At 40.9% G+C, this 25,868-nt stretch overlaps 2 protein-coding genes across 7 annotated transcripts in view; one reads left to right on the top strand and one right to left on the bottom strand.

Moving 5' to 3' along the window:
- LOC100125460 (alpha-N-acetylgalactosaminide alpha-2,6-sialyltransferase 5) lies at nucleotides 1-16,356 on the bottom strand. 5 transcript variants are annotated; one of them, XM_011473826.2, is made up of 5 exons: nucleotides 16,214-16,356; nucleotides 11,762-11,947; nucleotides 2,966-3,369; nucleotides 1,806-1,913; nucleotides 1-659 (listed from the first exon to the last, which is right to left on the bottom strand). In XM_011473826.2, exons 1-5 carry the CDS (start codon nucleotides 16,319-16,321, stop codon nucleotides 275-277), a joined length of 1,191 nt encoding a protein of 396 aa, XP_011472128.1. In that variant the 5' UTR covers nucleotides 16,322-16,356; the 3' UTR covers nucleotides 1-274. The 5 variants fall into 5 exon arrangements, with proteins under 5 accessions (XP_011472128.1, XP_011472129.1, XP_004067727.1 ...); XM_011473827.3 differs by lacking the exon at nucleotides 16,214-16,356 and adding an exon at nucleotides 13,852-14,047; XM_004067679.4 differs by lacking the exon at nucleotides 16,214-16,356 and adding an exon at nucleotides 12,264-12,860.
- The window catches only part of LOC101161301 (choline transporter-like protein 5-B), a 33,380-nt gene continuing 23,462 nt past the window's right edge, over nucleotides 15,951-25,868 (top strand). Inside the window, exon 1 of one of the 2 annotated variants that reach the window (XM_011473830.3) lies at nucleotides 15,951-16,356. In XM_011473830.3, coding sequence (XP_011472132.1) covers nucleotides 16,320-16,356 — 37 coding nt within the window. In that variant the 5' untranslated portion in view covers nucleotides 15,951-16,319. The remainder of the gene's footprint in view (nucleotides 16,357-25,868) is intronic. The other variant, XM_004067820.4, reaches the window with a different exon arrangement.

The following is a 25,868-nucleotide window of genomic DNA, read 5'->3' as shown; positions in this document are numbered from 1 at the left end:
TGAGGAAAAACAGACTTAGGGCATATTTAATAATAAATGGGTCCAACATTTCTGATGAATTCTGCGTTCTTTGGTCAAAGCATGTCAGGTCAACATTACAAGAGTGTGACAATAAAGAAACTTAGTCCAGTTCTTACTGTTTTTAGCTTTTTCTTTGTGTCGGCTCAGATAAAAATTTTTAGAAAACCTCCTTTCTGCCATTCCAGCATCTAACTGAGTCTCTTTGACTTTCCAAGCTTCTAGCAGGTTTCATCCCCTCCCCTGCTTGATGATCTCATTCTGCCAAGTGGCGAAGCGTTCTGCTAACAGCTTGTTCTGTCCTTCTGCTGCCTAGTACATTCACGGTGGCCAAAGAGGAAATCTGCTCTCTGGAAACTGTCCACAGGTTTCCTGACGCACGCTGCGATGGTCTGTACCGTGGGTTTCCGGATCTGGCTGGGGGTGAAAAGTTCCCGCCCGTCATGGTGGCAGCAGGCTCCCAGTCCGGCTGGTAAAAGTGGATGTTAAGCGTCCTGGCCCAGTTTGAAAACACCATCTTCTCGGTGATGAAGCGGTGGTGGCTTCCGTGTCGACTTCTCTCGTGGGAGAGGTACATGGAGCACTCATCGGGCCCCCAGGGCTCATAGTAATGATACGGCACGGTGAGATGGGAGGAGGATCTTCACAGAAGAAGAAAGCATGAAAAGGAATGTGTGAGCCGGAGACGTGGGAGCAGCGTTGGGATAATTAGGAGGAGATGCAGGAGTGGAGAGGAGGAAGATGAAGCAAGTCACAGCGGGGAGATGAAAAAAAAGACACAAACACAGGAAAACAGAGAGATCAGTGGAATCTGGGCTAAGAGAGGAGGTAATTATGCAGCATCTCACTCCTCTGGTGCTCAGTCACATCCAGATCACCTTCATTCTGCCTCACACGTTCTCCATGTTCTAGTTCCCTAACAAGACAACAATCGGTGACATTTCAAGGGGTCCTAAATGTTGAACAGACCTGTTAAGCTTGTGGCTAAAATCTCTGAGACACATTTGATTCACTGAGAACTTCGGGGTTTTGTCAGCAATGGGAGAAGTAATGTTGTCAAAAATGAACATTACAATAGCACTTCCTAAATGAGAGTACATCCTGTTTGTGTCAGCATGCAGAGTCTTTAACGTTTAAAGTTGTGAATAAAAAAAAAAAGAAAGTTGTTTCTCACAGGGATGTGTTATGATCGCCCCCCAGAGTTTGTTTTTGGGTTTGTTCAATGCATGTTGGCTGTGGCTTCTCCTCAGATGGCACAGCTGCCTGCCCTTTTCTCATATAGCTTTTTGCTTTTACAGCATCTCTTTCGTTGCTGTCATCACGGGAGCGTCTTATCCTTTTTGTGATGTTCTGGCTTTTGTTATTAAACTTACTAATGATATTGGATTTACTCAAAAGAAAATTATTTTCTGCTTTTGGCTCTCCAAGGTGACGCAACAGGACGGGTGTGAAAAGAATACATCGAATCGAAAAATCAATAAAATTGTATCTGAGAACTGGACAGAGTGTAGCGTCATCCATAGAAAAGTACTGATTAGTCCAGTTTTGCCTCACAGACAGCCCATTTCCACCTGTAAGGCTTAAACTGGACAAACCCAACATGTGGAGTAAGATTTTCTGATTTAGTTTCATGATAAGCTGTCAGTTTGAACTTTTTCTGACTTTCATTTCCCCTCATGTACTCATAGGCTATAGAAGGGTCTGCCATTGATGACCAGATGTTTAAAATAGTTTGAATGGTTGACATGATTGGATAAATGGGTCACTATACTCGTTAAATGTTTTACCTGCAGAAATCAGGAGGTACCATGCCATATACGTTGATCATGTCACACAGCTCCAAAGCTATGGCCATGGTGAACCAGCCGGTGCTCAACCACGAGTTGGACGTCTTTCTGTGGTGAGAAAGAGTAATCAAAAGAGAAGACACTCCTTCAGAGCGACAGCTGCTCATCCTGCACTGTGACCGGTTGAAATGATTCGATAGAATGGACACAGTAAAGATTAAAACTAAATCTTAGGCTGTATTCAGACTGGACATATTTAGTTCACTTAAAGTGAACCGGAGTTCGTTTCCCCCAACAATCCGGAACAAATTTTCTGTCTGAATACACCCAAGCGGACCCTGATCCGGGACCAGAAACCACCCTCTGACCCATCCTTCGTGGGGGTGATCTCGTTTGTTTCCAATCAGACTGCGCTTTGGTTCACTCTTGGTTTCCTCAGTCTAAATAGGCTCCATGCTCCGAGCACAACAACTAGACCAAAACGGCCACCTTAGTCGAGTATTATGGGATGTAAACAATGTAGGAAACAACTTTTAAGGTGATATAAATTGCTTCTCACACTATTTTCCCGACAATCTAAATGTCATAAACACTTATCAGCATACGTTCTTAGCCTTCTTCTTGCCAGACCAAAGTACAAAGTGTTGTTGTACCTGACGATGATTCAGACGTTCAGAACTGGTCAGCCAAATATAAAGTTTGGATCAGTGAACTATCCTGACAAGCATTGAAAAGCTTCCATAATTTCTGCCTCTAGTAGGTTTTCCCCATCATTTACTGCAAAGGGTGAATTTAAGCTGAAAGTTGACAGAAAAAGAACAAAAACAGTCCAACTTTTGCATAAGATCTGCATGATTTTGTTTGGTCGTCCTGTAAAAAACCTTTTTCTGAGCATTTCCTGTGAAGTCCCTGCTGCTAGTCTTGAATGCTTTGGACGTGTTTCCTATAAAGACCGTCTTAGCTTTAAGATTTACTGATGAGGTCTTCAAATGAATCAAACATGCTCGAGTACACGATGTGTTCTGCTAATTTACATTTGACATTACAGTACTTGATAAGAAAAAAAATCACTAGATTTTTTTGTGGTTGTTCCTATTTTCAAACACCTATTTACTAAAATACCAAAGATCAAGCTAAGAAGGTTTAAATGTGTTCCTTACCGATCAATGCCGGTTTCCTCCTTAAACGACTCATCAAACTTCAGCATCTTGATCCTGGAAATAACGAAAAGCCTCAGTTTGGGCAGCAGTTGGCTCATCAGCCTGAGGGTGTTGTAGATCTGGCCCCGTCCGTCCCGCCTCATGCCGCTGCCTGGCCCCCAGAAGATCAGGACCTGGCTCCCATTCAGCAGCTGCTGCCTGCTCTGCAGCACCCTCTGCAGGCTGGAGTGGGCCACAACCCGCACGTCTGTGCGCTGCCCGACATCCTGCTGGAACCCTTTGATGGGAGCGTCGTTCATCCGGATGACGCAGTCAGACTGATCGATTTCTCCCCCCCTTCTGTGTCCGGTTAGCTGGCCCGAGCTGGTGACCAGGGAACAAGTTTTGCAGTGCATCCTCAGAGGCTGTGCAGGAAAAAAATATGAGCTTTTATCGGCTTATTTAAAGAATCATTATATGAAGCATAAATTAGTTCATCAAGCATTTCTCGTTAAAATCATGGATATATTCTGTATTCTGTATTCTGTCTTTCATAGACTGAAATATTTGAGGCCCTGGGGCCTCATTTATAAAACATTGCGTAGGATTTGCGTCAGAAGTGGCGTACGGATGAAACATAGGATGTGCGTATGCACAGAAATATTCGGAGTTATAAAACCGTGCGCACACACATCCTACGCATCTTTCTCTTAATAAATCACAACCAATTCTAAATGCTGCGCAGCTTTTGCGGCCTCATGACACGCCTATAGTTGCCCATAAATAGTCCATGAAACGCCCACAAATGAATATTCATTGATTGCGAAACCATGCCAAACACGGAGAGAAAATCAAAAAAACGTAACTTCACTCAATGTGAAGTAGAAGTTATCGTTGGCGAGGTGGAAAAGAGGAGAATAATGTTGTTTGGAGGGCACAGTGTGGCCTTACTAATGCCAAAAAGGCACGTGAGTGGCAGACGGCGGCAGACGCTGTAAATGCTGCAGCCTCACAACCTCGGACCGTGGCCGAAATAAAAAAGAAAAGGTCGGACATCAAAGTCAAGGCAAAAAAACGTCTAGCGCTGACCCCCCCACACACACACACACCCGTGTCTGCCACGGGTGTGTGTGGGGGGGGGGGGGGGGGGACACCGGAGCTGACCCCTCCTGATGAGAGACTGGCGGCAATAATTGGGGAATCCCTTTTAAGTGGAGTGGTGACTGAGGCGCAGGGGGACAGCGACGCGCCAGATGCACCGGGTGACACACCCCCAAAAGCCCGCAGAGGAAGTGGGAACCGGCTCATAAGCCACTCGTCCTCGTTTGCCAACAAGTCTCCTTGCTGTCTAAAGATGCGTTCACTCCGAATTCTTCCATTTGCCACATCTTCTAAGTGCGCTAGATCAGCCATTGTGCGTCATTACGCATTGTGATGGGGCATTTTATTTCCCTCCATTTAATTACATCTGACAAGCTACAGATGTCGGTAATAATCGACGTGGAAATGGGAAATTGATCAGCGCAAATGTAATTTCTTGTTGCTTTCTGAATGGTCGAGACATACGCCATACATTGTTTCATCAAAAATAAAACAAACTAAAGGCATATGCATGAATACCATAATTCCGTAGCTTATGAAGAAATGTTTTACTATGAAAACAACTTTCCCTAGTGGACAATTAATGCATCTCTCTCTATCTATCTGTCTGTCTGATTGCACCTATATCTGGTCCGCCAGACGGACACATTGACGGGACTATCAGTTTTGTACATTATTTCGTTCTGTTAACTATATTATTTATGAGGATGAATTGCACAACATGCCAATATTGCAGAAAATATTTCACTTTTCTTTTTGCAAATATTTGTTAATTTGAATTTCTGTTGTAATTTTCGTTTGATGTTTTTGTTTGTTTCACTGCTGATCGGTCCAACGGGTGTTTGTTTAGCTGTTAATTGTAAGACTTGCTTTGTGAAGTCTTCATGTTATTTCTGAGAGGCAGTATTGTCATTTTCACTTTAACGTGTTTCTTCCATCTGCCGACGGCGTCGCCGTTTCTCATTTCACCCGTTTTTGTGCGTACGCCTGGGTCAGAGCTTGCGTGAAGGACCGCACATTTTCCCGTCAAGTTTGCTTTTTATAAATCTCAACTATTGCGTAGAGAGTGGCGTACGCCTTCTTTTGTGCGTACGCAACGTTTATAAATGAGGCCCCTGGACATGTCCTGGCTTTACCGTAGCTACTGCAGTAGCTGGGATAGGCTCCAGCAACCACAGGACCCGAAAAGGGATTCAATGGATTCCGAAAATGGAGAAATGGATGGATGAATAATAGACACATGGATAGATGGAATTATTTCATTGATGCAGTAATGAAAGGTGGTGAAAATCCTTTAAAGTCACCTTTAAAAGTCTCCTTTAAAGGTGACTTAAGATCCTGATCCATCCTGGTCCCTCCTAAAGAGAACCTCAACATCTCCATCTCTGCTACCTCCAGCTCTGCCTCCTGTTTCTACCGTGGCTGGTCTCACCCCCGTCTTCTTTCCTTTCATTCTTTGGTCACACATCGCACCTGAAAGCTTCCTCCACCCTTTCCAACCTGCTGCATCACCCTTTCCCCACACATTGCTGTCTGAACTGACTCCTTAGTTTTAAGATGACAAAACCTTTGACTTCCAGATGCAATGTCATAACTAGGATCAAGTTTTGTCTCGTTTTTCAAATGCTTTTTCAGCGGTGCACAGACTTTAACTGTCAGGGTTTTGGATACTGGATCACTTTCATGAAGGCAGACAGCTTTGGAGCTGCATCCACTGAGGGTCTGCACGCATTAGACAGAGCTCTATGATAACGAATCCAGCTCACTCTGAGGATAATGGATAATTCAAAGATGGTGGCAGTGTGGCTCTGCTGTTGCTGCAGACATTGTTTTGCCTGAACGGCTGATGCGAGGCACTTATGCTGTTGTGTTAAATCCAGTTTTCAGAGCTGCGGTAAGGAAATGGTGAAGAAACAAGTGAATGAATTATTTCCAGCCTGAGCAGGGAGGAACATCAATCTTCTGAACTTTGCACTCCATCGGGATCTGACGTGGAGGAGACGTGCCTCTTCATATACAGTTACCAGAGGGAGAGCTGCAACTCCACCCCTGATGACTGAATGACTGCTGTGCCGAGCATCATTTGTTTGCATGCATTTGCACAACAGGAGAATCTGCAGATTTTTTTCTTGCGTGAAAATGCTACCATTTCTATCTGCAAACGTTTTCTAAAAGTAAAAAGATCCTTCCACCCAGAGCCGGAGGGAGTCAACGCTTCTCTACAAAGAGGAACATTTATTTCCGTTTTCCAACACATTTCCCCAAAATAAACAATTTCCTGTCAGGAAGGGCTCTCTGCAAGAAAACTTCAGAGAAGTTGGAGCAAATGATTCACCTGACTGCACAAACACACACTTCCTGGCATTGCTGAAAAACGCACACGCTTTTGGTTATTTCATTTTCCACAACTGATATTTTAAATTTCTCCCTCTTCAGTACTGCCCCAGCAATTTCTCTGGAGCAAATCATTTCAGTTGTTGAACAAACAACAGCAGGTGGATGGTGGATGTCTGTGGTTAAAAGCCTCTGGGAAATACTAAAAGGGTCGGTCCTGGAGGACAAAGCAGCTTATTCAGATCCTGAACTGACAGCTTGATGTTTCTGCAAAATACTGACAAAAGTCAAAGACAGAAAAAGGATAATACTACCAAAAAGTCCTAGAGGTGTGACTCATGACTCGCCCACCCAGAGAACATAAATGTCAAATCTGCCGATGACGTAACAGTGGTAGGACTGGGGAACTCTGCCCTGGTCAAAAAGGCACAGCAGCGGCTACACTTCCCAAGGTGCTCAGGAGCAGCAACTCCACCCAAACCTGCTGGTGACCTTTTATGGTTCCATCATCGAGACCCTGACCTATGCCGTGCCAGTTTGGGACTCCAGCTGCACAGAGATGATCAACACCTCTTGAAAATACCAGCAACTGCAATGACCTCAATCTTCAACTCCTACTGAGTCTCAGCAGGACCAGAAAGATTCTGAAGGACAACATCTGGTTTCATCTGTTCAACCTGCCGCCTTCTGGCAGACGTTTCAGGTCTAAACTGCCGGAGGAATAGACTCAGGAACAGTTTCTTTACCAAAGCTGTCACAGCGTTGAACTCAAAATTAGCTCTAATATCAACTTTACTCTTCAACATTTTTATCTGTTTTTAATTGTATTAATTTGTGTTTTGATTTCCTGGTTTGATTTCATTTTGTCGCTAGCTTTCCTTGTCTTGGTTTTTGTGCTGGCTGGCTGTGGCTCTGTCGGAATTCCTGCCCTAACCCCTAACTACTAAAACTGTATAATGCGGGACTATGTACTGCCCTGAATTTTAAAAGCCATATGGACACCATGCTCACTACTTTTTAAAAAATGTAGTGACGTCATCAATTTCACAAAGTTAAAATCTTTTTGAGCGTTTTGCAATGATTATTTATGAATTCACTGTTTTCTCAAGATAAAAAAATGTTGATAGTTTATTAAAGCAATACGTTTCAATACATTTTTTGGGCAAAAAAATGTTCGGACGCAATGCATTGTGGTTCATATTCGCCGATCTAGTGAGCATCGATGTGCACTGGTTTTCCGCAGAGACCTCTGGAAATTTCCAGGGCACTCTGTTTTGGAATTATAGATTCGGACAGCACTACAAAATGGCAAAGGCCCTATATAGTGCACTATATAGGAGTTAAGGTGGGATTTCGGACATAGCCTGTGACTTTGCCCAGCCTCCTGGTGACCCTCTGGAGCAATCACAGCTGCCTGCACTTTACTAAACAGCCCTCTCTGCATTTGAGGAGCACACTCTGGAGGTCCTCCTGCTTGCCTAACTGTGACAATTTGTCTGTCTCATGTGTCCACAGTAAAGGGAACTGTTTTAAAATTTCAGTATGTGAAATAAAAGCATTCTATTTTATTACATGCGAATGGATTTCCCGCACAAAAAAACATGGATTTTGGAGTCATTTTTTTAAAATTGTCACTTGAACACAGCAACTGGCAGAGCCTGCTCATCATCATTAGAAACCTTCGTGGTTTCTAATGATATTAACATCAGAATAAGAAGTAAAATATAAAATTTATTGGACTTATTATACAAAATGCGTGAATGAAACATGAATGAATTCTTATTAAATGTGTCAGACATAAACTCTTAACTGCAGCAGCAGAGTGAAAAATCTTTTTTACCAACTTAATTTTAGTTCCTGTCATTTACCAATCCCACACTTGCTGCAGTCACCCCGGAAAAAACTTTCAAGAAGAAGTTCTCCATCACAAGATCACCAAGAGTAAAGCCCTTCAGATCTCCTCTAAACTTTCACAACACTTTAGTTTGTCTTGATTGTTCACCCTGATGCTTGGAAAGCCTCTACTTTATGCTTGCACCAACCTAGAGATACACAGGTGAAACATCTACTCTGAGGATTTTTCTGGAGAAGAACAGAAGGAGCTGCTTTGTGTCTTTGTAGATCCAGAGAAAGTCCATGATAGGGCTGCACGATAAGAGGAAAACTCGGGATATGCGATATTAGAGATTAATATTGCGATAACTGTATAATTTGCGGTATATAAACAAATAGCAAAATAACCAAAAACATCATTCCTATTTCATTGGAACAGTTTAAAAATTATACTCCAAATGACCCTCGTCGACATAGGAGACAAACATCTAACATAATAGGCCTCCATCCAATTGGTCAACAACGTGAAGGCGTCCATCCAATTGGTCAAATGCATAAAGGGATTTATTTGATTCGTTAAATGCTTCAAGCTGCCATAAGGTTGTATTAACACATTTAAGGTTTACGATTTATTACGATTTTCGCCGTCTTTTGCGATATGCATATTGCAGAGCTTGATATTGCGATAACGATAAATTTGCGGTATATTCTGCAGGCCTAGTCCATGACATGTTCTAGACTAGAGGGAGGAGCTGTGGTTTGGAGGAGGAAGTCTGGAGTTGTTCAGGACGTGGATGAGAGCTGGAAGACAGGACTGAGATGTTCTGTAGGTGTGACAGAAGAGGTCATGGTGGGACTACCAGGAAAGAGGAGGTTCATGGATGCAGAGAAGGAGGACATGAGTGTGGATGATGCAGCAGACGCCCCCTAAAGGGAGCAGTGAGACAAAAAAAACACAAACAACAACTCCTTTTTTTTAAGTGATACTATTGCAGTCTCTCATGCTGCTTATTATAATCTTCAGCAGGTAGAAGAGGCTTTGAACTCTCTGATAACCTGTTTTCTGAAGGACAATGGCCGTAAAAAGCTGTTGGATTGCTGGGATTACTCGCGATAAATCAGCTTTCAGCTGCACATCTCCATTCAGACACGCTTTGTGAATCGAGCGCAGAAAGGCCGGTGCGGATCGATTCTGCTGCCACTTATTCAAAGGTCAACATCTCTTTAACTTGAGTCACCATCACAGTGGTGAGGAAGATGAAGAGGGAATAATGAAACCGTGATGTGGATCCTGCAGATCTTATTCCCATTTGTTGTTAAACAAAATACAAACCGAAAGTTATTAAAGACCCACTCTGATGAAAATGTTGTTTTTTGTGTTTTTAACATATTCTGGTGTCATTTTTCGGATGATGGCGGACATATTTAAAGAAAAATGAAGCTTAAAACTGCATTTCTGAGTATTTTCCAATTCTGTTGTGAATCAGGAGCAGACGAAAAAATACAGTTTGAAAAAGATTGTATTTGTGATGCAGAAAAGACGCTGGGTGGGTCACAAACTCCCTGCTCCGAGCTCTCAGCAAGGAGGGAAGGGAAGAGGGTTTGCTTGCACCAATTACTAACAAACTCCTGCCGCTCTGCAGAAACAATGTTCTAGAAAACAACACAGGTCTTTTGATTTTGGGTAAAAATGGCATAATCACAATTAAAAGACCACCGGGAAGAATTTGAAATGATTGGAGAGGGACTTCAGGTCTCTGAAGTTTTTTCACCAAGATGTGCTCCATATTTTTGTTTTTTAAAGTCACATGAAAAAACTGCCAACAGGATTTGCCCACAAATCAGAGCAGCAGAGTCTAGCCGACTCACAGGATCAAACTCTTCTCATTTTCCAGCCTTTCTGAAGGCATAAAACTTTAACGCAGTTTCTGGGAATTTGCATTTCTGCAGTCTCTCAGTGATGAATCTATGCTTGAATCTGTCTGAGAGCCAGGCTTTCTTTTGAGATGACACAGTTAGAACTTGTTCAGATGGATGACTCCTGACATTTGTCTGAGGGGGCAGCAGCTCTGCACAACACTCCCCCCATGGAACAACAGAGGGAATGGCGGCTGCCTTTGTCTATAATAAATGAGCTTTTGGTGTACGTCAGCTTTAAAATGATCAGACTGAGCAGATGAATGCAGCAAAACAAATATATCTCCAACCAAACATGAGTGCAACGCTCTGGTTATTAGTGAAAGATAACATTCCTCTTATCCTAAAGATATATCTCTAGCTTTGCAGGGTGGGAAATTTGTCCCATCTCTCTACAATCACGGCTGCTGCTCAGAAAGGTTTTTTGTATTTCAATGTTATCTAAACAAATTAAAAACTACTAATGAGGAAATCTTAAGCAAGAACGTCTATTTGGTGCTTTCACAAGGAGGGATTAACCGACCAAAGCAGAAGCTCCAGATGTTCCAAAGGGCATGAAGGTTGGCTCCAGCAACCCCCTGACCTTAAAAGAGATTTAGTGTGCTTAGAAGATTTATGGATGAATGGATAGAGAGAAAAAGATGGTTCTGCTTTGAAAAAAAAAGAAGCATCCATATATATTTGATTTAGTCTGAAATATCATTTTTTAGATGTACACAATGTAATGATTGACATAAACCCTACTTATAGATATAAAGATATATTTATTCTATAATAAAACATATCTGAGCTGCTTGTAGCACTCTGGTTTTCCAGGTGACAAATCTCACAAATGAAATTGAAAGCATGAGTTTATTTTTTCGCAGTGCACTTCATTTGACAGGATGTGATAAATATATCATTTAAACTCTGTTGCAGATCAAGTTCTGTTTCAGCTCTGAACTGTGTGAATGCAAAAAGTTAAAAGTTAAGTTAAAAAGTGAACCAATAAGAGTTAGTGCCCCCAAAAAAACATCCCAACGTGTGAATCTGAATAACCGTGAATCAAACAAAAGGTCAGAGACGTCAAAAAGAGGGTGCATTAAGGGGGTGCAGAAACCTTTGGATTGTAAGAGAGCAAACGAGACTGGAGGTTTATTGTCTTCATGATTCTTTTTCTTCTTGTTTACAGCTAAACTGCTCCCAAATGGGCAGCATTTCCAGGAGAGTTTCACTGCCGTGGGAAATCTTTCTGTAGCACCACGTCTTTAAGTCTGAGACTCAACCATTTCTGCTGAGGGTCCATATACTTCATGTTTAAGCTCAAATACCAGCAGGATGTGAATGCAGAGTAAAGCTTCTCTACGTAACCCTTGTGCTATCCTAGGTACTTTAGCATTGGGAGTTGGGTCATCTAGACCCACTAGACAGTGCTCTGAACCTTTTTTCTTCAATGATTTGTGATCTTCACTGGTGTCCATGGATTACATGAAATCTTTCCACCTTTATCCACCTTTGTCATGGTAGGGAGAACACCTCAATGCAAGGGTGGGGTCATCTAAGATAGCACAAGGGTTAAAGGTACATTTCTGGCAGTGACTTCCTCTGTCTGAATGCATGGATGTTCTCCTCTATGAGATGTTCTTGGTTTACCTTGCGATCCATGACGCTGGTGTACCCCATCAGAGCTGCCCTACTTGTGGCTGAAACGGGGGGGTTCCAGCGTGGAGAGGACAGCGGTGATCGTGGAGGTGACCCATCTTTGGAGATGCTGCTGCTGTACATCACTATGAAGCTTGTAACCATGGTAACCACCAGGATGCCACCGACCCCTTGGCACTGGAGAGACATGAGAAGAAGGTCACAGCATTTAGTGGAGCAGGGTTGGAGAAGTCCTAAGAGCCTTTTACTGTGAAAATCTAAAAAAAATTCTAAATCTCCAGTATGAAAACTGAAATTGTCAAAACTGAGGCGGCGCAGAAACGCCCCCCCCCCCCCCCCCCCCCACACACACACACACAGCTGCGGGTCATGTTTACAGCCCAAAGCGTAAGAGTTTTACTGGCTTGTTGCGTAAAAACAAACCGGCGCAGCGCCGCCGCAAACTGCTCTGCACTGACGCGCGTGACGCTCCAGCATTTCATTTCCTAATTACCACTCTAATCTTCATCTTCATTCCCTTTCGATTCCACGCGCGCAGTGAGTCTTCATCCTGTCGGGAACAAGCTCCGGGACTCCACAACGTGCTGGACCTGAACGAGCCTCATCCTTGCCGGGACCGGCGCGCGTTCTGCTCATCTGCTCCCCCCTCACCTCCCCATGGTCCTAAACAACCTGCTGCCGGATCTCGTCCTGGCCTAAAGACCTGAGGCCACAGCCCCGTTCCAGCAGAGCTTTCACCGACAAGATCCTCATCATCTTTTCTGTTTGGAGGATGAATTTAAACAGAAACCATCCCTTCATTACCGAAGAGGTCCGTTTGTGTCTGATCCTCCAACATCCCCCAGCTCTCAAACAAAGCTAGAACCAGCAGAGCAGATTTTCACGAGCAGAGAGCATCATAGATGCAGAGATGCTTCCCTTCAGTCTAATCTTCTAAAACGTTTTGAGGTTCGTGAGAGCGACATATTTAAATATATGCTCAAATAAAATAAAAACTTTTGAACAGCGCAAAGAGACTTGTCTGCTTTACTCCTGTTGGCCTCCATCCATATTTTTGCTATAAATAAAATATTTTCAGAGTAAAAGGATTCCTGTGCTTCCCCAAATAGCCTGATGGGACAAAAGCATTTTAGAAACAGAGCCCACTGAGAAACTGCATGCTGAGCTCTTGCTTCTGTGTGATCTATTTTTATTAAGGTCTAAGCAGATCTGGCTCCAGAGGAGTGTAGCTGGGGGGCTATTGCTCTATTCTTAGTGGGGGGTGGGGGTGCACACGTCGTTATTTTTTGATATATTAAAGACGCATTTATCAAAACTCTCACAATACAAACTCAATCCATGCTCAAACCCAATGTGTAAATAAAACCATAAAAAGGAGAATTCACTGAGTCTAAATCAGATTGTGATGATCTGTCTCCATGGAAACAGTCTGCAGCATCACTTTTTACTGAATGTTCTCACCAGGGTCCATTTTGGTTTCAGAAACTACAAAAAGTGTTTCTTTCCAGAGAAAATACTGCGCTGGATCATTTTTAGGTTAATCAACTCCAAGGTCAGACAGGGTTTGCTGTGCAGTGGCAGACACTCTGAAACAGCGAGATGGAGAGGCAGAGCTGATGCTCGTCGCTGCAGCGCTCGGCTGCACTTGCTTCGCTGATGCTGAAGTATTTTGAATTGTTTCATTACTGTTTCTTCCTTCTGTGCTCACTTTTTTTAGCCAAGTTCTAATGTAAATTTTTAGAAATTTTAGAGAATGGCAATAGTGCGTAACTGAAACAATACGATAGACCAGGGCTGCTCATTCCTGGTCCTCGAGATCTACCACCCTAACTGTTTTCCTGCCCTTGAAGCCCTGCAAGCTAATTGACTCAATCAGATGTCTCCAGGTTCTAATTGAATGAATACACCTGGTCCAGGTAATCAGCAGCAAGCAGTGCTGCAACCAAGCAAAGACTTTTCATTGGAAGGAGCCACTTGAACACGAGTTTCTGAGCCCAGTGTGCACATACCATTAGAGAAATGTTCTCTGACATTTGCCAGACCCCTCAGAAGGATAAGGGTGAGGGGAAAACCAGACTAACCTTTCCTGCAGAACATTCCAGCTCACAACAATCTAGAACCATTCTAAAGTAGCAGTCCATGTCCAGCACTCCACTAAGATGTCATTGGGAAAAAGTCCTTCAGGCAGCAGTTAAACACCCTCTGGAGCAGTGACCACCAGACAGCAGAGACGGATGTTGTTTACTAGAACTTGAAAGTCCTGCAGGATGGATGGGAATTTAAAGCAGGGATGGGCAACTCCAGGCCTCGAGGGCCAGTGTGTCAGCATGATTTCCAAACATCCAAACTCATATCTGATTACCTGATTCAGATGTGTTCAGCCAATTAGAACATGCCAGAGCATGGAATCTTGGAAATCATGCAGGAATGAGGCCTGGAGTTACCTGTCCCTGAAGGGTTTAATGAAATTTTTAAAGATGCATTAATCCTTCAAAAGGGCAGACTTTCTCGAGGCTTTGAAAACACTTTGTTTTATTTTTGTGTTAAATTCCATATATGTTTTTAATCTACAAACATTGATCTAAAAATAACAGAAATGCCTGTTTCTTAGCCTTAGACCAGATCTTAGACACCAGAGTTTTGCCTTTGAAAAGCATCACAACTGCAGGCAGTGAGTGTACCGTACATAAAGACGCAACATCAACATAAGAGAAAGTCATTGAGCCGAGTCCAGGATGAATATTTCATTCCTGCTGCATTTTTTAAAGGAAGACATCAAATCCTCACATCCCAGCCAGCGTTGAGAAGAACTTGTCAAGCACAAAGAAACAATCGTTTCTTGAACCGTTTCAACCAAAAGGAGGGAAAATATCCAACAGATTGATTTGTTTTTTTTTTTTTTAGAGCAGCTCTGAAGCAGAGGCTCATTTGTCAGTTTTACAGTTCGGTTTGAGGTCTGTGTCCAGATAACAGTCACATCCCAGCAGGAGGGATTTCAGTTTGAACCTCAGATTTTCTGTGAGGATTTTTAGAGTTTATCCTCGTGTGCCTTAAGGGTGTTCAGCTCAAACGTATCCAGGTGAGACGTGGTGGGTCTGGTAGCATCAGAGCATTATTTTCTAAAGGGCAGTTTGTATGTGAGGCGGGAGCAGAAACTCAGAAACTGTGAAATCAGAGGATTGAGCTGTTTTGGAGAAATGTTGCATCTCAGAGCGTCTATCTGCAGCAGAGAGCGTGCACAGAGGAGGACAAAGCAACCGTCTATGTGGAACCAAACCTTTTTTTTAAATTAACCATATCCTTCTCTCCATTGTGGCGCCAGACGGCTGTCTGCAGGCGGAGCCATATAAGATGCAAAAATGAGATCATCTGTTTTGTCCGCACCTGTTCCAAAAGCAGTTCGTTCTGCAGGATTCAGACATGAGGTGGTGTTTTTCAAGAGGGTCGGTTAGCCGAAAAGTGAAGACACCTGTCAGAACTACCTGTGCTCATGTTCCCGTGCAGTTTCACTGTGAGGGCTTTTCGTTTGTGCATTTATTTTAAAATCTAGCAGGAAAACAAAAGAAGTCTGCGGAAAGTTTTACACCATGGAAAACATTTGAATTTGTTCTGAAGCAGCTAAAAATCTAGTTGAGATCATATTAAAGATTTGTTTTCACATTATAATAATACAGTGATACATGTTCAGTGTCCTCTCACAAAAATGGAAATCAAAGCCTCTTTCAAAACTGAACTGAGATTAAAATGTAAAGCATTTGCTCCTCAGAGCTGTGGTGTTTTTTTCAACGATGTGATGTGACGTGTTTTTGGACCCAAACCTCCATCCATTGAATTTGGGGTATAAAACACTGCAGTAGCAGACCCCGTCAAAATAAGTCAAAAGTTCTGACCCCATTGGCAGATTTTCCTTAAATACACAAAAAAAGAGAAGTTCCTTGCTGTGTTGATCAGATTTGCATATGTAGATTATTATGTCATTGGCAAACATTTGTGTAGATAATTCATATGAATAAAATAATGCACGTGCTTTGATAAAAAAGCTTCATAAAATAAGGAGGAATAATGATATGATGCAGCGTTCAATAAAAGAGTCAGGAACAAAGGAACAAAGACACACCTGCAGTACCTCCACTCGGCCAGCTGGGGTCACTATTTCTCCATAAGGAAACAGTTTTAAACAAAGTGGTTCATACGAGCGGTTGATCTGAATAGGATTCACTGCTAGGATGACCCGAGCATGGGTGCTCCTGTGGAGTGACGGTAAAGTCTCTCCACGCGCTCTCATCTCCTAAACAAAAGGATGCGCGCGCCCGCCGGAGGAGAAGCGGCGGCGGGCCCTTTAAGGGGGTCAGATTGACGCTGCGCTGTAAACAAAACCGACGCTGAGTTGCGTGGCCGCAGCATCAGCAGCGGTGCGGAGCCGAGTAGCTCTCCGTTTCTCACCCGACGGGACCCGGACAGAGGCGTGAAGACCCCGCGCGGCTCCTCCGCTCTCCTATGCGGACCCCAACACCGGCACGCGCGCGCTTCGATTGTTCCTCCAAGTGCCATGACGCGCGGAACGCAGGTCTCCTCGTCGAACTACGGTGAGTCGGTTGGTCTTTGTTGGAATGCAGGCGGGTTTTTGACTGAGGAACTTTGTGACAAAAACGCGGTTCCGACGCCGCCTCCGTCCCGGGAGGTGTTCGGAGTCCCGGCCGCACGTGTGAACGGGTTGGATCAGAACCTGGTGCGTCAGGGACCTCCAAACTATCAGTTTCCAGCAAACAAAAGGGCTGATGCGCCTTTCAGGGGGAGAATGAATGTGCGTGAATTGCGTTAATCAGCTGATTTTGAGAACTTTCTTCTGACATCAGTCTTTTAACTCATTAAGGCCTCAGAGCAGCTCTGGAGAAAATATATTTCCTCCAAACTAGTCAACTTCCTTTTTATTTTATTCACAGAAAACACAAGGAAATAGTTTTACACCACATAAATATAGATTCCAAATATTTATGTTTAGATTGTTTCGTCACATTCTCCTGAGTCTAAATGTTAACAAACACCCATCTCTAAGGCTTTCCGTACAGTTTTGAGTGAAACTCAATTAATTTCTGAATAACTGAAGCTTTAAGATACTCTTTAGGACATTGGAAGTAATTAAAAGATTGTTGGATTAATTAAAATGATTCAAATCTGTCTTCATAAAATCAGAAGGCTTTCACAACTCTTTTCTAATAACTGATATAAATTCTGGACCAGGTGACGTTCTGAAAACATCCTCCCCGGCAGACCAAGAAGGCCGCCATCTGCCACGACTGTTTGGGGTCAGAAATGAACACAAAAATGCTGTCGTTTGTTTTAGACCATAGATGTTTGAGAAAAAAGGAAAAGCGTCGGTGGATCCGGACCGACACGGGTCAGACCTGCATGTGGCACGGCTCACCCCACCCCCCACACAAACCTGTTATGACAGGAGAGTTTTTTTTGCATCACTCGGATGCTCCTGGTTTATCATCTTAATAAAACCAGATATATGATCATCACATTACACTGAGTGGATCACAGTAATGTTTACTAAACGACAAAACAACATTAAACAGAATTAACTTTAAAGTCTCACTCCGATCATCTTTGGATCAATTTTCAAAGCGTTCCCAGTGGTCTTTTCATTCTGATTTTTAGCCAAAATCCCAAAATCTGTGTCGTTTTCTAGGATTGTTTCATCAGAGCGGCAGGAATTCATTTGAAATTCACCTCTGAATTGTGGGCAGGACTGTTGCCGCAGAGCAAGCCCACCAGCACTTCCCGTCACCCATCTTACCGGTGCAACAAAAACAGCTAGTTACATCAGAGCTATCCAGCCGTACAGTTTAAATCCAGATTCCAACTCAGACGAGGATAATAAAGACGTCCATCTATTTGTGGATGCATCGAAATGGGGCGAAGCAGAGAGATTTTGGCCCACACATTGATTTTCTGCGTCACTAATGTGATCTTTTTACAACGGCATGTTTTCATCTGCTCCTGATTCGCATCAATTAGAAATTAAAAGATACTCAGAAATGTTATTTGAATTCGAATTTTCTTTATAAATGACCTCCATCACCAGAAAAATGTCACAAGGACATGTTAAAAACCCCACTAACAGTTTCTTTTGCACAGTGATATGTACCCATTTCTGTTTAAAAAGCAACATAGGTCTACACATCGTCTAAAAGAGTTATTTTTCCCTGTTTATGTTGTTTGTTACATTTAAAACATGATTTCTGATATTGTCATTTTTTTGGTGACAGAATTATCTTGTGAAACAATGTTCGACCTAGTAGTTAAATAAATAACTTGATTTTTTTCATCATTTATTCAGTTCAAGTTCCAGCTAAGTTTCTTCTGCTTTTACGCTCTACACTAATGTAACCTGACATTAATACAGTATTAATACTCTGACTTTAGAAAATCATAATAAGTTGAATTTTCTCCCTGAAGCTAAATATTTTCTGGGGCTACATGATTCTTGGTGGTTGTTTGGAAGCTTTCAACCTTCATTTCTCACAACATTGAGTTAAAATAGTCTCAAATGACGTACTTTTCTTTTCATAAATGTACAGTACTACGCAGACGAAAAAAAGTCTCAAGTTGCTCACAGAGTTCGATAACAATACAAAAATACCGTATTTTCCAGACTATAAGCCGCCCTTTTTTTCATAGTTTGGCAAGGGGTGCGACTTATACTCCGCAGCGACTTATATTAGAACTAAATTGAAATAAATACATTGTTAACCCTCCTGTTATGTTCATTTGTGAGGAACAGAGATGACGTTCCTGGGTCAATTTGATGTATGAGGTATGTTAAGTGTTAAGAGTATGTTAAGTGACTCAGAGAATCAGCAAACTTTTTTTACAGTAAGATCTTGAAGGCTAACAACATAATATTCTATTTTCCAATGATTTCATAGATTCAGAAATGCAATAAAAATGACAACTGTTTCTACAAATACAGGATGAAAACAGAGTATTAGTTGGCCAATGATGCTTCATGAAAGGAATAAATAAATAAGTATGAGAAAAAATTACTGTGAAATTATGAGATAAACAGTCTGATATGATTGTGTCATATGAGGTTGTGAAAGTTATTAGTTCTTGGTCCCAGATTTTGTCAAATAAATTTCCCGTCAAAATGCGACTTATAGTCCAGTGCGACTTATCTGTGTTTTTTACTACTTTATAATGCATTTTTGGGCTGGTGCGACTTATACTCCGGAGTGAATTATAGTCCAGAAAATACGGTACTTTTTTGTACAACTTAACGAGGTTTAAAATATCAAATCCTGATCAGTAACTCACTGATAATCACTTACAGCTAAAGGAAAAAAGCGTGCCCCTTCTCTAACACGCACACACCATCCACCACACATCTTAACAAGTTTGTCTCTGAGACCTGATGACTCCAGCAATCTGCCTGTCAAGGCTGCAATCTGGCTCTGGAGCTCACTGGAGAGGGACATCCCAGCATGCTCTCTGCTGGGATGTTGTGGGATGTGAGGTCACCCTCTTCATGCTGTTGTCCATCAGTTTGATCACGTAAATGTTAAATCTTTTTGGTTGGCCTAAACAGAGAAGCTGATTAGTTCTGGATTCTCACTGCTCTGCTTTGTCAAACTGAAACGGGTTTTCCTCTCAGTCCTCACCAACCTGGATGTCTGGGCCGAGTTCCCCAAAGCAAAATCAGCCAATTGTCAGGTAGCTGTTGGAGCATGCCCAGTAGGGCTGAGGAGTTATCACAAAGCCTGTTGGAATCAAAATTTATTCCCAAATATTAAATAAATTTATAAATACTTTTAAATAATAATTTTTTGTTTTTTTCCTTTTCATTTTTCACAAAACAACAAAAACGAAAGATCTTACAGAAGCTTTATACATGAAAGGGAACAGAGAGAAGAAAACATATTTTTCTGCCTTTTTACTTAGGATTTATGTGTCTGTATCTAATCATCATAAAAATGGCTTTTTTGTATGCAGTTCACTGATAATTTATGTACATCAAACCATTGTTTCATTATTTTTTAATTCTGATTAGACCGTCGCTTCCATATGTTCTAGATTATTGCCTAAATATCAAATATATTGTCGTCAGCAAATAGTTCAAAGATCCATTTGAACCTTTTGGATGCACCAACGATGTCATTTATACACAGACTGGATAACTAGGGTCCTAGGACAGACCCCTGAGGTATTCCACAAATTATATTGCAAACATTTGATTTTTTGGTATTCATTTTTACATAATGTGTGCAAATAATTGTGCACATGATTAGATGTTAAATATTTTACTTCAAGTTTACTGTGTGTACTTTGCAGTTTAATGCTGTTTTTTTAAATATATTTTTTCTTTAGCTTTAGATGTCTTTATTTATTTTTAAATTTACAATCTAGTATTTTCTTTACATTAAGATGATCCTGATTTGACCTCATCCTTTGCTTCTGGTTTCAATATTAATCCCACCTTTAACAGGAAATGGTTTTCCATCATCTGTTTTCCTGAAACATTGAGGCTTCATTTGTTTATTTTTTGTGAGGAAGGAGAAAATGGAAACCAGCTTGTCAAATTAGGTTATCAAATGTGGGTTTTGTGGTAACCAGGACACCACCCGAGAAATGTGATCAGTAACTGAAGGAAAGAAACAATACCCTAAGCGAATGATTGGACTTTAGTCATATAACTGCTTTGAAGCAGCATTTACACCTAAATGAACTCCTCTGCCTTAAGCCTCTCTGTCCTTTATTATTCTGCAGAAGTGTTCAGTCACTGGAAACCATCTGGAGTCGTACCTTCACATTTGTTCTGTGAAGAACATAAAATATATAGATATGAGCTCCGTTCCTGACAGAAGTGTTGAGTCAGACTCAGCGTTAATTACCTTATTTCTTGCATGGTCAATTTTGTTAAGCAGAGCTCCTTTAAACCAAACCAGTCCAGACAATAATCTGAGCCCAAGCTTCAGGATCCGGGTTCTTCTGTCCAGGAAGGACTGCAGCAGAGGAGCAAAGCTTCACTTTCTCTGCTGTATGTGATGCTGCACATTCACAAGGTTTAACAAATTATTTTTAAATATATTTAATGAAATATATTTATAACAGAGTTTTCTATAAAAACGTCAATAGGAGAAGGAACTGCTGAAAAAGTGACTTGATGTGTTTTGGTGGCCATTCAGAATTTGGTGGCCACGATTCAATTTTTCTTTTCAATAATCACATTTTTATATTTATTCATAAGCTCTTTTTGTTTGGACATTGTTTTAAAAACCCAATCTGATGAAAATAGTGAATTTCTGATGACTTCCTGTTAGAAACTATGTCTTAGAAAATGACAGTTTTTGGATTTTGGTTAAAGACATCATCAGAATGAAAAGACCTCTGGGAACACTTTGAAAATAGAGGATGAGTGAGACTTCAGGTCTGAAGGTTGTGTCAAACAGCTGCTACTTTCATTTTGCTCATATTGCACAGGTGAAAATTGTTCATATGTGAATCTACGTGGAAAAATTGAGAAAAGTTGTGGTATTTAGATGAGATTTTCACAAACGTATCATGAAAGAGCCACATTAAAACCACGGAAGAAGTATGAATTAACTACGCAAAGAACACGTAAACCAACGTAAAACATGAACCATGCGTGATTATTGCGCTGTTTATATGCAATTCATTAGTGATTCATGCATCAAATAGGTTATTTGAACGTGATATGTGTGCCGAATACGCGATACAAAAGTTATACATCTGTGGTACATGCATGAAAAGTCCGTTAGACATATGTGGAACAGTCGAGGAAAGCCTCAAATTTGTGAACACATCTCACAAAACTCCCAAACGCATCTCACGCACAATTGTTTTAAGATTTATGTAATAATTCCGGATAAACTACATAAAATACGCATAAACTTTGTAATTCTCAAACAACCAAAAAAGTCAGAAGACATTTTTGGTCCAGAACCAAAACTGAGACACTTCTGTACAATTTAGTTTGCAAAAATTATAGATATTTGCAGAATTCCCAACTGAAGTGCAGATTTTGGACGTAAATCCGTCACTAGATTTGCCTTTGATCTTCTCAAATTAAAAACGGATTCGGGTTTAGTGGTGTGTCCTGTGTATAAGAGCTGAATGGAGCTCAGGTCAGCAGGTCACTGCTGTCCAGGAAAGAAGAGTCAAAAATCTGATCCAGGTAGGTTAACAGAGAATTTACGTTTTTTTTATTTTCTTTTTTCCCATCAGATCTCTTCCAATAAAGACGTTTGTCGACCAATTTCTTTGTAAACAATATTTTCAACAAAGTGTATATGTAGTTCTGTGTTTATTGATAATTCCCTTTTTTAATTCGATAAGTTAAGTTTTTATGACTTTCTTTCTCAAACTCATCCTCATTTTTAACAGCTCTAGTTTTTAGGCATCTTCAGTTTTTATATTTACATTTTTGCCCCTCCCCCGCAAATAACTAATAAATGAAAGTGCACCAATGAGGGTTCAGTTTTTGAAATAAGTCCCTTTTATTAACTGTTTGTGGATGATGATGTAGGGGGGAAAAAAGACAATTGTCCTTTTAGTTTTTCTCATGGAAGCGGCAGGGGTAAAAATGTTTTTAACAGACCTATTTGGTGAAATTGGGACCAACATTTGCCAAATGCATTTTGGAAAACAGTAATAATAGCATAGAATAAAAACCAAACACGTGCCGTTTTTACACACAATGGGTAAAGTCACCCTGTTTTCCTGTTGTGTGAATCCATCTTACGGATCGATTGCTTGGATTCCACTGTGTTTGTGTGAGACGACTCTACAGTCGTGCAAAAACGGATAGTTTTTGCAGACTTGTGGGGAAACTCATGAAACTTACGTTCCCAGTGGTCTTGCATTATGTAAGAATGATTAGATACACAAAGTTCCGTCCTCCAGCAGTTGCTTTCCTCCATCAGAGGGCGGAGCGAAGCGAGCGCTTTAATCAAATATGAATGAAAATACTTGATTCAACAGTCAGACTTCAGGCCGACCACTATAAATGTTTTCCATCTCATTTTTTGTTGTGTATCTTTTGGTTGAGCAGTTTTCTGGTGGAGGCCAATTCTGGAGTTTTTTTTTTTCTGTCTTACACTGAAGACACTTCTGAAATCTTTGATCTTCCATCCAGCGAGTCTTCAGCCACTTTTGTAACATGAGATGAAGAGCAAAATGGTAAAAAAATATACAGTCTGGAGCCAAAAAGATCTTTAGATTGCATCTATAGACGGTTGTTGTGCCTGTCAGAGCGGGACACTGTGACGTTACCCAGAACTGCATCAATAGAGGAGATTGGTGGTCAGTGAAGCTGAAGCGACCCGAGCTGTCCCAGCGTTGGATGCCTGCTAGGCTTTTTCCAGATGGTTCTGACTGCAGACCCCCATCCTAAAATCCACCCATGCACCCGCCTCCCATCCTGCAGTCGCGCTGCCGCAGTGCAGTCTGAACGGCTGCAGACCAAGGCCCGGTTTATTCATTTGAGTTGCTCGAGTCACTTTGGTCACAAGAACATCGGACGGGAATCGCCCCAATCACTCCGAAATGTGACACAAGCTGATGACATCATGAGTAAATGGAATTATACGACCATAGGTCAATCTCGCCATTTGACCTTTACTTATTTTGCGTGATTACAACACATAATGGCGGTGCAGACTTGATCCAGAAAATAGTTATTTCCTTGTCCAAGGATTTTGAAGGCAAAGCCACTATTACCGCATTTCAATGTACTGTATCTGGCTTAATTTATTTAATATTTTTTCTTATTTGTATCCACTGTTTTATTGAATTTATTTGGTATATTTATATGAAAATGTAATGATTTTAGTCTATGATTTTGTCTACTATTGGGGTTCTGGCTGTGGGTGGACGGGTGTAAATAAATAAATACACACAATTAAAACTAAGTAAAAAAAAAAAAAAGACATTTACTTTTAATGCAGCTATAACTTCAGATATGGATCAGGTGAAAAATTATTTCAAATATAACTTTAAAAAATAAAACTTATGGTTACTTGGTATGTTGAGACTTAAAAATATAATAATTTGGATGCATCACCCACCTGGACTCGTCTGCACCATTGATAAACCACAAACAAAACTTGCGGTATATAGTTGTAAGCACGTTCAGAAAAACTTTCCACATGAAAAAAAGAAGCTTTAATACTTGCAAAAACCAAATTGCCAAACAACGGTTTTAGACTAAATCAAAAAACCTGTGTCGATTTCTATGACATATTTTCTGCAGAGCGGCAGGAAGTCATTACCTCCGAGTTATCATTGGAGCAACCCCGACCCCCCCTTCCCATCATTGCAACAAGATGCAACGGAAGGACCAAAACACCAACGTTTTAATAGGTAGAATAAGGAACAAACGAGCAATAAAGCTTTATTTTAAGAATTTCAACACATCTTCTTACAAAAATTTTATAAATAACGTAATAGTTATGGATTAGAGATAGCCACTGTGTTTATATACTGAAATGGTATTTTTTCCATCTCATTCTATTCACTTGTATCATGGGATATGTGTTATTTTATGCTGCAAGAGTCTTGGGTTATGAAGACAAGACGCTCCTGAGTGTGATAAGGTTCAAAACAGAGCAATGAGATACTTACTGGGTGTTCACAGTTTCACCACTAAAGCTGCCATAGAGGGGGACATGGGATGGGAACCTTGTGTGATCAAACAAAGAGCAGAAGTTCTCAGATTATGAAACCGGCTGGTGACTTTACCTTAAGAGAGACTTACACGTAAGGTTTTTGATTGGGATAGAGCTCATATCTATCCCTGGTGTAACAACGTGTTGAAGATTTTGTCCTCTGTAAATTTACAGTCATTATTTTTTAATTGTTTAAAAATGTAAGATGGTTAATGTTAAAGAAACTTGAGTTTATTATTATTATGAAAAATACTGGAAAATGAAACTGTTTCAAAAACCAAAATTACTAACTTATTTGCAAATTAAGGACAATTTCTCTACTGAGCCATTTGTTAGGTACAATTTAAAGAGGACAAAGATCCTCATGTGCTCAACTCGGAGCAGGAGTGCTCCCCCTACAGGTGGAAGTAGGGCTCTTAAAGCTGTTCCAGAGGAGGAAAGACTCTGTGAGCTGCAAGTGGTGGAGGATGAATTTCATTTTTTGTTTTATTGTCCTTTGTATGAAAAACACAGACTTTGTTTACATGAGGTAATTGAAAAGAAATGTCCTGATTTGTTTTGGTTAACTGAAGTTAAATTTTTATGTTGGCATTTTGTAAATGAATTTTTTTATTTGGCAACTGTTTTGGCAAAGGCATGGACAATAAGAATGGACACTTTGTATTCTGTGAGACTCTGATTGGGTGGATTATTGTATATTGTTATTTTAGGTATGTGATGGCCATTTTCTGTATTCTGTCTTCCAGTATCATATAAGCCCATGCAGGCCGGGCACATGCGTGCATAACACCCAAATAAAATCAAACTCAAACTCATTTCAATCATTCCATTCTGGGTAATCAGTGTTGCTGGAACTTTTAGGTGTAGAAATTTACTAAATAAATGAAGACAAAATCAAAAAATGCATCTTCACATATGCATGCACATCAGATTTTTTTTTTTTTTTTTTTTTTTTTTTTACAAATTGAATAAATTTAAACAAACCAAAAAATGTATCTTACCTTTTGCAGGCAACATGTCCAAGTTGGCTGTGGTCCCAAAAAGGACCCAAAGGCTAAAGGTCAAAGCCACATCCAGCTCAAATTTCATTGTTCACAGACCCTTCATCAAACTACTAATGGGATGTTTTAGTTAAAAAAGGAAAATGTAAAGGGGCAGTGTGTAAGCCAAAACAACGGTTTGTTGCCTGAATGCAACGTCATGCCATAGAGGGTTCCAAAATTACTTTAACCATACGTCTCACATTTTGGTTACATTATAATTAATTCTGCTGCGACGCCTGGGACTGCATGTTTAAAGGGTTAGCTCAAATATTAGCTCATGTCTGAAGAGGTTAAAGAAAATAAATGAATGGATTTGATAAATCTATGAAACATTTCAAACTAAAGAATAATGTGTTTGATTCT

Source organism: Oryzias latipes, chromosome 4, assembly GCF_002234675.1.
Source record: "Oryzias latipes chromosome 4, ASM223467v1".
Classification (NCBI taxonomy): domain Eukaryota; kingdom Metazoa; phylum Chordata; class Actinopteri; order Beloniformes; family Adrianichthyidae; genus Oryzias; species Oryzias latipes.
The sequence above is the reverse complement of the archived record's forward strand: the minus strand, read 5'-3'. Positions and strand labels throughout refer to the sequence as shown.